We start from the raw sequence: 12,584 nt of genomic DNA on the forward strand, positions 1-12,584 counted from the left end.
AATGTGAAAACACCCTCTAAGAATCTGCTATTTTCACCTTTTGGCGCCCTTTGCTTGCAAGCTTATCTCGCCTTTGGTGGCCAATTGACTCTGGCGGTTTTGAATTGTGCTCATGTATCTCTGATTCTTTCTTCGATTATAGTTGGGTGCAGGACATGCAGGGTATGCGTTTGTTGGTGAAATTGGTCTAGGTTTTGGAGATTGGGTTTAGTCTGAGTTTGGTTTTACGCGAGTCTGGTGTAGTTATGATTTCGAAAACCATAAAGCTTTTATGTAATAATTTGGGAGTTTAGCAATGATTTTTTTTTTTTTGGACTTCCGAGTTTGAATCCTTCAATTGGAGGAGTGATGATTTCTCGCAAGGTCTTTTATCTGCTCAATTGATTTTTTTTTTTTTAAATTGGAATTATTATTTATTTATAATTTTTATTTGGAAAGTAAAGTATAACTGTATAAGGCATATGAAACCTATAATTATTAAAAATTAATACTATAAAGCAATAATTTTGAATATTATTACAAAATTCACAATCAAAACATTTAATTTCAAGCATTCTCAAGCGCACAACTCCAAATCTACGTTTAATGATATACATTGACAAAAGTGAAATTCCAAATGTTGCAATTGTAATTTGATTGACAATTCCAAAACATCAACCTTTTACAATTCCAGAATTCCACCAGACCAAGTATTACTTTGTGAGAATTCCTTAAAAATGACCCTCAAATCCTACATTAAAAACCCATCAATATTCCTGTCAAAAAGAAAAAATAGAGAAAAGGAAAAAACCGATATAAGCAAGGAACGAAAAAAAAAGACATGTTCCCGTGAATCATGATGAATCAATTAGATGGTTCAATCATCCGGTAATATTTTCCAATCAACCAAACCTGGAATTGACATAGCCATTGTCATATATGTTGCCTCTTGTCTCATCCTGATTATTACAGTTATTGCTGGTGTCCGACTTATGACCTTGCCAATTACCATTGTCTTATCTCATGGTATTATAAAGTGTTTTGCCGCTAAAGCTGTTAACTCCGTTGTAGCTATCAGCAATTCCATTGCCATCACCGCTCCTGCTATAGTTGCCAGTGGGCCCATGACTACCATTTTCGAAACTACATCCACCAAATGCAGCACCATAAGCACCCCCAGGATTGCCTCCAAAGTCCTTACCTGCATTTTGTAAATAGTGCCCACCACCAGATCCATTTGAGACATGGGTCTTGAAGATATCAGGACTGGCAGTGTAATTAGCTGCTCCATTTCCATCGGCAGAAAAGCCCTCATATATGCCGGCATTAGGCCTGCTGCAGTTTCCATCACTGTATTCTCCAGTGTTTCCAAATCCTGTGTTACTAAGGGAATTATAACTACCTCCATTTGCGTTGTTACTGTCTCCGCCACTGAACTTGCCACCAGTGTGACTGGTAACAGTTCCACAACTATAATTTCCTCTAAAGCTGTCACCATAACCAGAAGCACCAGAAAAACTTGGACCAGGACTAGTACGCCTCTGGTCAGCAGCATAAGCTACTCTTAGAAATCGGCCATGAAGGTCCTGGAAGTTATAAATTGAACAGTGAATTAGAATTTCTAGAAGAAAAGTGCACTGGAATTAAGGAAATCTGCACCCAGTAATATAGCAAAGTGAAATAACAACACCACCAATTCTAATTGAATTCTTAATCAAATATGATGGTCTCCTAAAGAACCAGAAGTCCAAAATACTAATGAGAGTTTGTCTTTCATAATTCACAAATTTCTCAAGTACACAAACATTATCCAAAACCAAAAGAGGCTATCCAGCAAATGGCTTCTCCCTGCCCCAATTTTTGTAAGCTCTGGTTGACCAATGTAGAAATTTTGCCATTGTTTAAGAAAAAAAATTCTATAAATTTAGTCCAATAATGATATAAGAAGTATGTTACCATAAAATCATCCAGTCATTAAGAATGATCCAAGTCATTCATTGAATTCATATTAGTCACCAACATCATACTACAAGTCTACAATAATTGGTATGTTAGACTAAAAAATGTAGGAGGTGCTAAGTTGCATGATGATCTCGCTATTTTTTATTTTTATTTTTGTGTTGTTGTTCTATGTGTGTGTGTGTGTGTTTGATAAGTGGTCTAAAAGACCACTTATATGTCTCATAACCCCTTTATTTAGTCTCTTTCTCAACCTTCTAGGCTTCTAGCTCATTTTATTGTAGTTTTACCCACTTTCTCTCTTAGCTTCGCTTTCCTTAGTAGTTGGTCTTTATTTGCGTTTTTTTTTTTGCCTTTTATGTCAATTTTCCTAGCTATCTTGTTGCATGTATGTTACCCCTCTCCCCTAACCTCTCACAAGTGTGCTTGAGTTCATGATTTAGGTTACTTAGGAATGAAGATTGCAAGCCGTACCTAAGTTGCTTGAAGGCTTGAGAAGCTAGGAGATATGCCTCGAAGGATAGCAAGAAAGCAGCCAAAGTTTCAATACAGCAGCAATGGAGCGGTCGCTCTACCCAATAGGAGTGGCCGCTCCACAAAAAATGAAGAGTTCGAGCGATCGCTTTGCTCCAGCCTGTTGGAGCGGATGCACCAATGGGTCTTAATGACCGACTTATTTTCCTTCTTTTCTATTGGCCTACAGGATTTTTGCGAGGGGGATAATTACATTTTGGGATGTTATTAACTCGATATTCATATTTTTAGCCCTAATCTAGAGAGTTTTTAGCCTAAGTTTCTAGAGAGAGAAAGTAGTGTAATCTTTAATCTTCCATTGTAGCACTTGGTTTTCCTTCAAGTTAATTTCAATCCAAGCTTTTGTTGAGTAATCTCTTTCCCTCTTTCTCTCGATTTTGTTTATTGCTTTAATATTTGATTGTTATCTTTGTTTGTAGTTTGGATTTGTTGCTCTATTTTGTTATCCATGTTTGAGAATGATGGTTTGTTTTGCTGAGTTTGTTGTTTCTTCTAGCTTAGTTTCCATGGCTTCCCTTCCTTCTCTAGGCTAGGTTTCTAGCTAGGGGAAGGGGGTGAAGAACATGGAGTATGAATGATTGGATGATAAGGATTGATTGAAATATTATGCCTTGAGTTGATGAATATGTGCTTATTTATTATTTGGGATTATGTAGCGCTCTTTAATTCCCTAGTTTGATCATTGCCTAATCTAGTTGCATGGAAGTAATCTTAATTAGGACTAGATAATATTCATCAATTTGCTAGAATTATTGCATGGAAATGAATTGTTTTGGTAGGATTAGTTTCCCTTGGTATTTATTTCATGAATTTCGTTGTTGTTGTGCTCCATGTTTGGATCCCACAATCTCCTTTAGCGTTTGTTATTCTTGAATTTAATCTGTGATAATTTCGTTTTCTTTGTTTATTTCTAGTACTCATTAACTTAAAACACCCAAAAAAAAAAAAATATATATATTACTCTTGATTCATAGAAATTTCGTTTTGTTTAATTGACTTGAGTGCTTCTATGGGCTAATATGACCCTACTTGCCATTATACTTATTGTTGTGGTAGTTAGGTAATTTGATAGGGAGATTTATTTAGCGACGTATCTCCATCCCTATCAAATTTTGGCGTCGTTACCGGGGAAGCGGCTCTTTTTTCATACCTTTTCGTGATTGCTAGTCATTTTTATTTGCTTTCTTTTATTTTTGTTTGTCCTATCTTGCTTGTCATTACTAATCGTGTGCTTAGCTTTGGTGAATGCAAAGAAGGTCTTAAGAACCACCTAGGGTAATAGTTGATAGTGAAGGTGATTCTTCTTCTTTTGCTAGTCAATTCGAAGAAATGTCAGGCAAGAGGATGATGCATCATTTCGAGAATTTGGAAATCCGGAAAGTTATGAGCTCACCAGAAACAAATTTCACAATCCATCCTCAATACACAAGGATGGTTCAATCTGAGCAATTTTATGGAGCTTCAAGTGAAGATCCCATTAAACACCTAGACCAATTCCTTGAGCTATGCGCGATGATTCAAAATAATTAAGTTAGCCAAGAGTACATCCGAATGCACCTGTCAATCTCTCACTGAAAGAGCTAAGAATTGGCTCGAGCATTTGAGGCCAAACTCTCTCACCACATGGAGGGAAGTTGCCAAAGCTTTTCTCAAGAAGTTCATCTCCGAAGAGAAAACCGCCGATATGAGAAGAAAAATAGCTTCATTTGAGCAAAATTTGGAGGAAACTCTATGAGAAGCTTGGGAGAGATTCAAGGAATTGACAAGAGCTTGCCCCCATCATGAATTCAATCAATCTTTGCTTATGAGGTTTTTCTATGATGGCTTGGAGCCAATATAAAGAGCAAACTTAGATGCGGGGGCCAATATTGATCAAGGTCCCTTAAAACCAAGTTGAAGCTACTGTTGAAGAAGTGGCCAAGAATCATTCATGGGGAGGTCGAAGGAGGACTCAAGCTAAGGAAGGAGGAAGATATAAGTTAAAAAAGGTTAATCAACTTCAACATCAAATTGAGCTGTTGATAAAGGGCTTGCCAAGTTGTACTCAAATGGTGGTTCGAGTTCAAACACTTCACAAGTCAATGCTTTCTCATGTGAGATTTGCGGTGGTACAAATCATGATATATCTTATTGTGGAGGGATGAATCCCGAACATGTTGCGGCTTCAAATTCAAGACAAAATGGGTATAGATAAATCTCCCTATCAAATTACTTAACTACCACAACAATAAGTATAATGGCAAGTAGGGTCATATTTCCACAGATTAGCATGCAAGTCAATCAATCAAAACGAAATTTCTATGAATCAAGAGTCACACACACACACACACACACACAAACATGGAGTTAACAAGTTGAACGAGTACTAGAAATTAAAAAATAAAACGAAATTATCACGGATACAAACGCTAGAGGATAATGGGGATCAGAAAACAAAATTATCAAGGATTAAAATCAAGAATAACAAACGCTAGAGGAAATTGGAGGATCCAAACATGGAGTTGTGTGTGTGTGTGTGTGTGTTTGCGCCTTATGTTATTGCATTACTTTTGGCAAGTGGCAAAGGGCAGAGCTGCACTTAAGCCACTAAAATAGTGAGGCAACCAACTGCTTAAAAAAAAATAGCCCATAAAAGAAGAGCAAATAGTCAGTCATTACCCTTCCATCCAAAGCTTGGATGGCAGAAGATGCCTCTTCAGCAGATGCATAAGAGACAAAGCCAAAGCCTCTTGACCTTCCAGACTCACGATCAAAGATAACCCTGGCTGCAAGAAACAGACACAGAAGCTGTAAATTCATCCTTGGTTGACAAAACAAAAAAGAGTATATCAAAGATACAACTTCAATCAAGATGAGTGCTAAATACACTTCATTTACACTCTTAATATGCACTCTCCAAATATTTTGAACACACTACAGTGTTACAAACCTGAAACAACTTTATAACAACTTCTTGATTAGTGTAACTAAATCTATGAAGCTACTGTTACAATGCCCCTGGTGACAACAAACTTGTCCTCAAGTTTAGACAACAAAAGCAGGAAACCTTTGTTCAAATTCCTCTGCAAACTCCTATGTAGACTCACTGTCAGGACAAAATTTCCACTTCAGCGATGAACTGCTACCTTGTTATGGTGCTCAACAGTTCTGCTCTCAAAAAGTTTCCACTTAGGTATAAGACCGAAATGAGGGGGGGTATCCAATGTGGGGGGATGATAAACATCATTGCTAAAGCTTTCATTTTTGAAAACCATCTTAGCTTGATGACTCCTGTGGGCGGCTTTAGTGCCTTAGACATTGAGGCAATGATTAATTGCTCCTTCATCGAGGAGACTAGCCGACTTGCTATATATAGTTGAAGGGTGAAGGGTAGGCACCATTGCTACCTTCCCTCTCCTCCTTGCCCCAAACGGTGGGGGTGGGGGGGGGGGGAAGGGGGGGCTACTACTTGGGCGGTTCCTTTTAAGACCTTGATTCCAGGAGATTTCATTCCCGATGTAGAGGCTGCACCCCCCAACCTAGGGGAGTTAGTACATCCTCCATGCCCAATCATATGGTAGGCTCTTCCTCTTCCTCCTTCCCCTTTGACTTCGAGGCCGCCTGTAGAATGCACTACGTCACAAGGTAATTCTCAATTGGGATTCTTAGTTAATCTTTAAATCAAGGATATGGTAAAGTTCAAGAATCTACACGTGGACTATAAAATTTCATACCGGCTAACTATTTAAGACTCTAGAGAGTAGTTCTGTTCTTTTTGAGGAGACCTATAATTTGGCTGTACAGAGCTTTTGTTTTCCATTTCTGCAATATATTTGTGTAAAGATAAAGTATATGCCGTAGTTCTCTAGAAGAACCCTACGCAGCAGGTATTTTCTTTTGCAGATTCTGATGATAGTAAACAAGATATTTGTGCCTTTAAAGATGGCAGGGCTAGTTTTTTCTTGGTACGGTTGACAATTAATATAAAAAAAATTGAATGTTCAAGGGGAGTTAAAACTTAAAAGCCATAAATAAGAAGTCTTCCACATTCTAATAAAAAAAAAATTAAGGGGGGGGGGGGGGGGGCTATGTCCAGATCGCACTCGGCACTGCCTCACTGTTCAGTGCTTAAGCTAAATAGGTGTACATTCGCAATGATTCAGAAAATCTGGAAGCTATGAATCCATATCAGGATAACAACAAACAAACTAGAGTTATTTGTCATGTCCTAAGCTTACAGTCACAGCTTGTCAGCTTTATCTTACCAAAATTTTTACAAAAATTTTGACTGGAAAACCATATACCCTTAAATTTATCTGATAACATATTTGTAAGAAATATAAGTTCATATCTAGAGAAATGATGCATCCATCTTGAATAATGACATGATGACCAAAAAGGTGGTAGCCCATGAGTCAATTGAGATAAAACTATTATCAATATCTCATACCCTCATAGTATCCCAAAGAATTTTAGCAAAGAAATCAATGGTAAAAAGTGTAGAATAAACACACCTTCAACGACATCCCCATAAGGTAGGAATGCTTCTCTTAAGCTATTCTCATCTGTAGCAAATGAAAGACCTGGAACAAAATAGACAGTCATATAAGTATACAAACCAATATTGAACAAGCCACCTTGTCTGAATAATGTGACAGAAATCACAAGATAACTATAAGTCTAAAACCAATGTCTATTTTTGATACCGGTGGTTCAAAACAATTTGGAGAAGAAATGAAAGACTTAATACCTCCAATGAAAAGCTTTGAGGAAGAAAAGCATCTAATAGCCTGGTAAAATGATGCATTAAGAACTGATGGCTCCAAACTTTGCAGCTTGTGTGATGTTTGCTTGAGTATATTTCCAACCTTGTTGATAAAAGTCATCCTGAACATAAAGTAGAATTCAGAGAGACCACAATACATGTATGTTTGCTAAACAAAAAGGCCACACATCACGCATATGACCTTTTTTTTATATATAATATGTGAATTTGATTGATTTATGTATTGATTGATATAATAGGTGAATTTGCTGCATTGAAATTTGAAGAAGAAAAGTTCAATATCCATCCAAACTCTCTAGTTCCCATAGAAGCAAGTGGCAAAAGTGCAAAACTAACATGAGATCAAGGTCAAGATTTCCATGTCAAGTTGACATGGCATTGAGACATTTCTTCTTTTGCTTAGGAAAGGGGGAAAAAAAGCAACAACTCATTGGTGGAACCAGAGTTTAAACATTTCCTGTAAGTTTATCAAAAAAAAGGCTTTCCTTTCAAATATTAATAGGAAATTAAACAATAATTTTAAGTTCATATGTTATACTTCTATGGACCAGAAATTTCCTAAACTACTGATGTGGCATGACATGGCTATGAAATCTAATAGGTGGAAGAGATCCCAATTTGGGCCAAGAAAACGCAATTCATTTTTCAGAAGGCAGTGAAATGTAATATTAAGACACATGCATTGGACAAGTCCTAATTGAATCTGTGTAACATCGCTAATATCATAATCTTCAGAACATGGTTGAACCCAAATGACGTAACACATCAGGGGATTTTAGGGACATGGTAGATGCTTCTTTGTTTTACAGTGGTTGAGCAGTAATAGGAAAAGGAAATAAAACTCATAAGACTATCTTTTACAAGAATTTAATTTCTTATTTCATTTCGAGAGTTTATGTGCTAGCTATATAGTATATACCAAGAAGAACCATGAAGCAGATATCCAAAGGAATCCAAGTAATTGAATCCATTACTTCCCATCAAATTAATACAAGTGCATTGCAATTGTCATATCATACACTTATTACTCGTACCCGAAATCATGAACCTATATTTCATCCTCAAATTAAGCATAAACATCCAGGCATTTACACCTTACAAGTTTATGCACAAATTGTCAAGTGTACTAAAAAAAGGAAATCTTCTCACTCTTTGCACAATAAATTGTGAAATAGCCAACTATGTGAGGTTTTGATTGAAAAGCCAGCGCCTTTTTCGACAAGTTTCAAATTTCAAATGAATTTGGATACCTTAAAATTGATAGTTGAGCAAATTTGGCTTATGAAAATATGAATATAGCATAATATAATTACATCCAAACAATCACATTCCACTTCCCGAGTCTTGAAACTACAAGTATTTGAACCCAAAAATCTCACATTACCTTATATTGTTTCCTAACAACATTACAACAATAATATTTGACACATTTAAATTCATAATCATTACTATGTTGAGCTCAATTGGTTAATTAATATTGATATACAATTTATACAAACTAAACTATAAATTTTAGTTATATTAGTGAAATATTAGTGAAAAAACAGAAATTGGCACATACCCTATGATTGAAAGATTAAAGGGATGAAGATGGAGAAGGGTTTAAAGAGTTGGAAGAATGTTGTTTGTATCTGCCTCTTATGCTGGAGGTTGTGCCGCCGAGCGAGTAGGACTACCGGACAGGAGAAACAATAAAGTTAGAATTTGGGTATTGAGTTTAAAGTTTAAACCAAGTTAAGTTTTGGTTCTTTTGGATTAATTTATTTATTTTGAGGTTTGCCTAGTTTATTACCTTGACAAATTTGTAATTAAAAGAAAATAAAAGCATTGTTCATGGTAAAACTGATAAATACCATTAGCGGTTATACCATGAACAGTTTTTTTTTTTTTTTTTTTTTTTTGTACTTTTCATAGTAGAACCTCTAATAGTGTTAACAGTTCTACCAAAATAGTGCAAAAAATCACTATTTAGGTCAAAACTGATCGCCAGATAAGACCACGCACAATTAGACAACAACTAGATTAATGATAATGCGAATGACAATGCAGGTTCAAGGAATAAAGATGAATGATCTATGAGAAACGAACAAAGGGAAAAGGGAGGAAGAGACACAAGATGATGATCAAGAATAAGGGTAAAACTACGGGTGGCTATGAGTCCACCAATCCACTAAGTTAAATGTTTGATACAAGTACATTGTAGGTTTAGAATAAGGCTATTACGATGCCAATAATTGCTAATTGCTATGAAATGCAAGGCTTGGATATTTTGTGATGATTTTTACAATGATTAATCTCCTATTTATAATAAAGAAGTCTTCTTGAAATGCTTCAACGGCTCTTTCCCTGATTCCGTGGAATCCAGAGTTAGTTGTCAGCTTTAGTTCCGAGTTTCATGCCATATTCTCCATGCACTTATCCGTTGTGATTTAACTTGTTCTTATCAACAGCTAGTTGCGGCTTGTGGTTCCAATTCTTATGTTACGTACTCCCCTTAACTCTTTCAACTAAGATCCTCTTCGAATATTCTTTGGAAAGATCTTCACTTGACTTCCTTCGATTGACTTCATGGTAACCTGTAATCTGCAACCTAGCAACCTGCAAACATACGAACCTATGGTGATAATTTAGGCATAACAGTTTGCCCCCAGCTTGGCTCTTAGATGTACCAGGTGCGTCTATGAGGCAAGCTTAATCATTAACTCAAAAAGATAAAATTGGAAACTAACGAAAAGATAGAATTTTCAAAAGATAGTCTCAATCTTAGATCCGTTAGAAAGGATAAATGTATTGAGAATATAACTCTTTTCCGTTGAAGCCTAATAAATGCACGCTTATAAATAGGTGTCTAGCGGCTTCTCAAGTCAGAATTTTCAAACCAATTTCAAAATAGAAAATCTAGGGTTTGCTACGAAAATTGGGGAAATCAGATCTTCTTCGGCAAAGCGCAATCTGAGCTGGGATTTCGCAGTAGTGGAGTCAAGATTTGCAAACTCGTTATCCCCTATTATGCCAATGCTTCCTTTATGCTTTAATTTCATTGTTTTCGTTGCCTTTTCTTGCGAAATTTAGTTTAATTATGGTTAAAATCAAACATGTAGCTAAGAAAAAATGTCATATACATTTAATTAGGAACTTGAGAGAGAATCAAACTAAGATGGGGAAGGCTGACGAGGATAAGCCCAGCAAGTTAACAGAGGCAGAGTTGAAGGAACTAAAAAAGGTTGTTGGGTTCCCAGATATTGCTGTATTTTTCGCACCTGGACCTGATGACAGGCTGCAGTGCTACAACGATGACCATATCGTTTTTCACAATTTTCCCATCAAAAATGGTTTTAATTACCCCTTTTCTCCATTGGATAAACAAATTTTGGAAACCTTTGACTTAAGCCCAGGTCAATTGATGCCAGCGGTTTGGAAGGTGATTAGTATGATAGATAAGGTTATAGCTAGTTGGAAGAAAAATGTGAATGTGGGTGATTTCATTAGGTGTTTTGAACTTAGAAAGAAGGATCTAGATAGTGTAATAATTTACAAGAGGGGTTCCGCTGATCCTCCTCCGATCATTGGGTATGAGACAACTGATCGAGGATGGAAATCAAGGTATTTCTTTGTTTTAAAGGACTCTTTGGGAGAATCTGGAAGATGGATGAGAAGCAGCTGGCATAAAGGTAGCCACTAAGTCTTACGTGAGTTGGTTGTATGAAGGAAGTATATTAACTAAGGGTTTCAATCTCTCTTTCGCAAGTTTGTGTTTGGATGCACTTAAACCCGAAGACGGTTCAGAAGAGGTAAAGGCTTTATATTAGGTTCCTGTTGTTGACAGAACCTTCAGCAACTTAGTTGTTCCATCTTCAGCTGCTAGTACTTCTATGGCTTCAGGTATACTTCTAATACTTAGGTGTTTCTTTGAAACTTTGCATTGAAACTAGGATTCATTGAGCTTTGGTGTGTCAGGTAAAAGTGGAAATTTAATGTCTCGTCAGGAGGTTCTTAATCGTGCTAAGAGAAAGAGGAGGTCTCAAGATAGATCAGGGGAAACTTCAGTTCAACTTAATGAAGAGAGCCCCCCAAGGTAGTGACTAACAAAGAGACAGATTCCTGCTAGGGTTCCTCGTACTAGGTCTAATGCCTTCACTGCTCCAATTCTCTTAGCACACACTTATGATGTTAGCTTACTAACTGATTTTCTGGCTGATGCTACTAACTTGAATTCCTTCTATGAAACAAGGTCTTCAAAACTTTATGTCTTCCAAGGGTTATATGGAAGACACTACAAAGAGGTTGAAGAGGGTTGAGAATGCCAGAAAAGACCTGCAAACCCAGAGGGATGCGGCTGACAAGAAGGTGAAGGACCTCACTACAGCTATGGAGCAGCAGAAGAAGGAATTTGAGGAAGGCATGAAGAAAAAAGAAGAGGAGATGAAGCAGCTCTCTGACAAGGTGGTAATTATGGAAGAAGAGAACAAGGATATTGAGGCTGACGCGACTTTGAAGATCAGGGCTCATATGGCTAATGGGTTTCTTCTCAAGAGGTACGAAGGTGAAGCAGGAGAAAGGCTACAGCAGAAGGTGGATGATTATCTAACTATTGACCACATCAAGGATCTGGTATCTGAGGAACCTAAAGGCGATGATTTTGAAGCTGAGAAGTCCACTGCTGAATCTTCTTTAGGATACGATGAGGAGCACCCTGCTGCAGGTGTTGGTGAAAAAGATGGACCTAATGCTTAGTTCTTTGCTTTACTTAGGCTTTCTTGACATTAAAAACATTGGTTTGGTATTTTGAACTTGTGTTTTACTTTGTTCGTGGCAATGACAAAAGGATATTTTAGGTCGTTGGGTTCTAAATCAATCAAACAAAGATTTATAATACCTAAACCTAACACTAAACAAGAGTCTAGTGGCAATTCAAGGGTCGATCCACGGAGAACGGCTAATCACCACAATCATCACCAACAACTAAGCTACACCGACAAGGGGTAAGAAACAAGAACTAACCCCTACTAGGTAGACTAAACTAAGACAAGATAAAACACTAAGGAAATAGTTAGGCGTAGCATTCACTCAAGCATAAACAAAGCATGGAAGTAAATCAAAATGCGAACTAAGAAACTCATGTCAATGATTTAAAGAAAAATCTAACCACCTATCGGGGTCAATCGCTTTCCTAACTCATCCCTAGCTTACACTATCGTCATAAGCCATGTGAATCGGGGTACAATTCAAGCCAATCATTCAATGGACATTCCTAGATCATGCTATCTCCATAACCTAGTTCAATCCACCCAACTACAACAATTGATAGGCCTCTCAAATGCAGTAATTGGTACGGTAGACATGGAAA

General features: G+C 37.0%; 1 protein-coding gene across 1 annotated transcript; it reads right to left on the reverse strand.

Moving 5' to 3' along the window:
• Positions 1-493: 493 nt before the first annotated feature.
• On the reverse strand, positions 494-9,012 carry LOC110735104 (glycine-rich RNA-binding protein 2, mitochondrial-like). The gene is made up of 5 exons (XM_021915256.1): positions 8,799-9,012; positions 7,202-7,338; positions 6,966-7,034; positions 5,131-5,237; positions 494-1,565 (listed from the first exon to the last, which is right to left on the reverse strand). The coding sequence occupies exons 2-5, from the start codon at positions 7,335-7,337 to the stop codon at positions 996-998; spliced, it is 882 nt and encodes a 293-aa protein (XP_021770948.1). The 5' UTR covers position 7,338; positions 8,799-9,012; the 3' UTR covers positions 494-995.
• Positions 9,013-12,584: the final 3,572 nt, after the last annotated feature.

Source organism: Chenopodium quinoa, unplaced genomic scaffold, assembly GCF_001683475.1.
Source record: "Chenopodium quinoa cultivar QQ74 unplaced genomic scaffold, ASM168347v1, whole genome shotgun sequence".
NCBI lineage: Eukaryota > Viridiplantae > Streptophyta > Magnoliopsida > Caryophyllales > Amaranthaceae > Chenopodium > Chenopodium quinoa.

Excerpts from the sequence above, each read along its gene's own strand:
- LOC110735104 (XM_021915256.1), bottom strand. The coding sequence starts at position 7,337 with ATGACTTTTATCAACAAGGTTGGAAATATACTCAAGCAAACATCACAC. Across the intron at positions 7,035-7,201 it reads CTCAAAGCTTTTCATTGGAG|GTCTTTCATTTGCTACAGAT; the intron begins GTATTAAGTCTT and ends ATTTTGTTCCAG. Across the intron at positions 5,238-6,965 it reads TTATGGGGATGTCGTTGAAG|CCAGGGTTATCTTTGATCGT; the intron begins GTGTGTTTATTC and ends TGTTTCTTGCAG.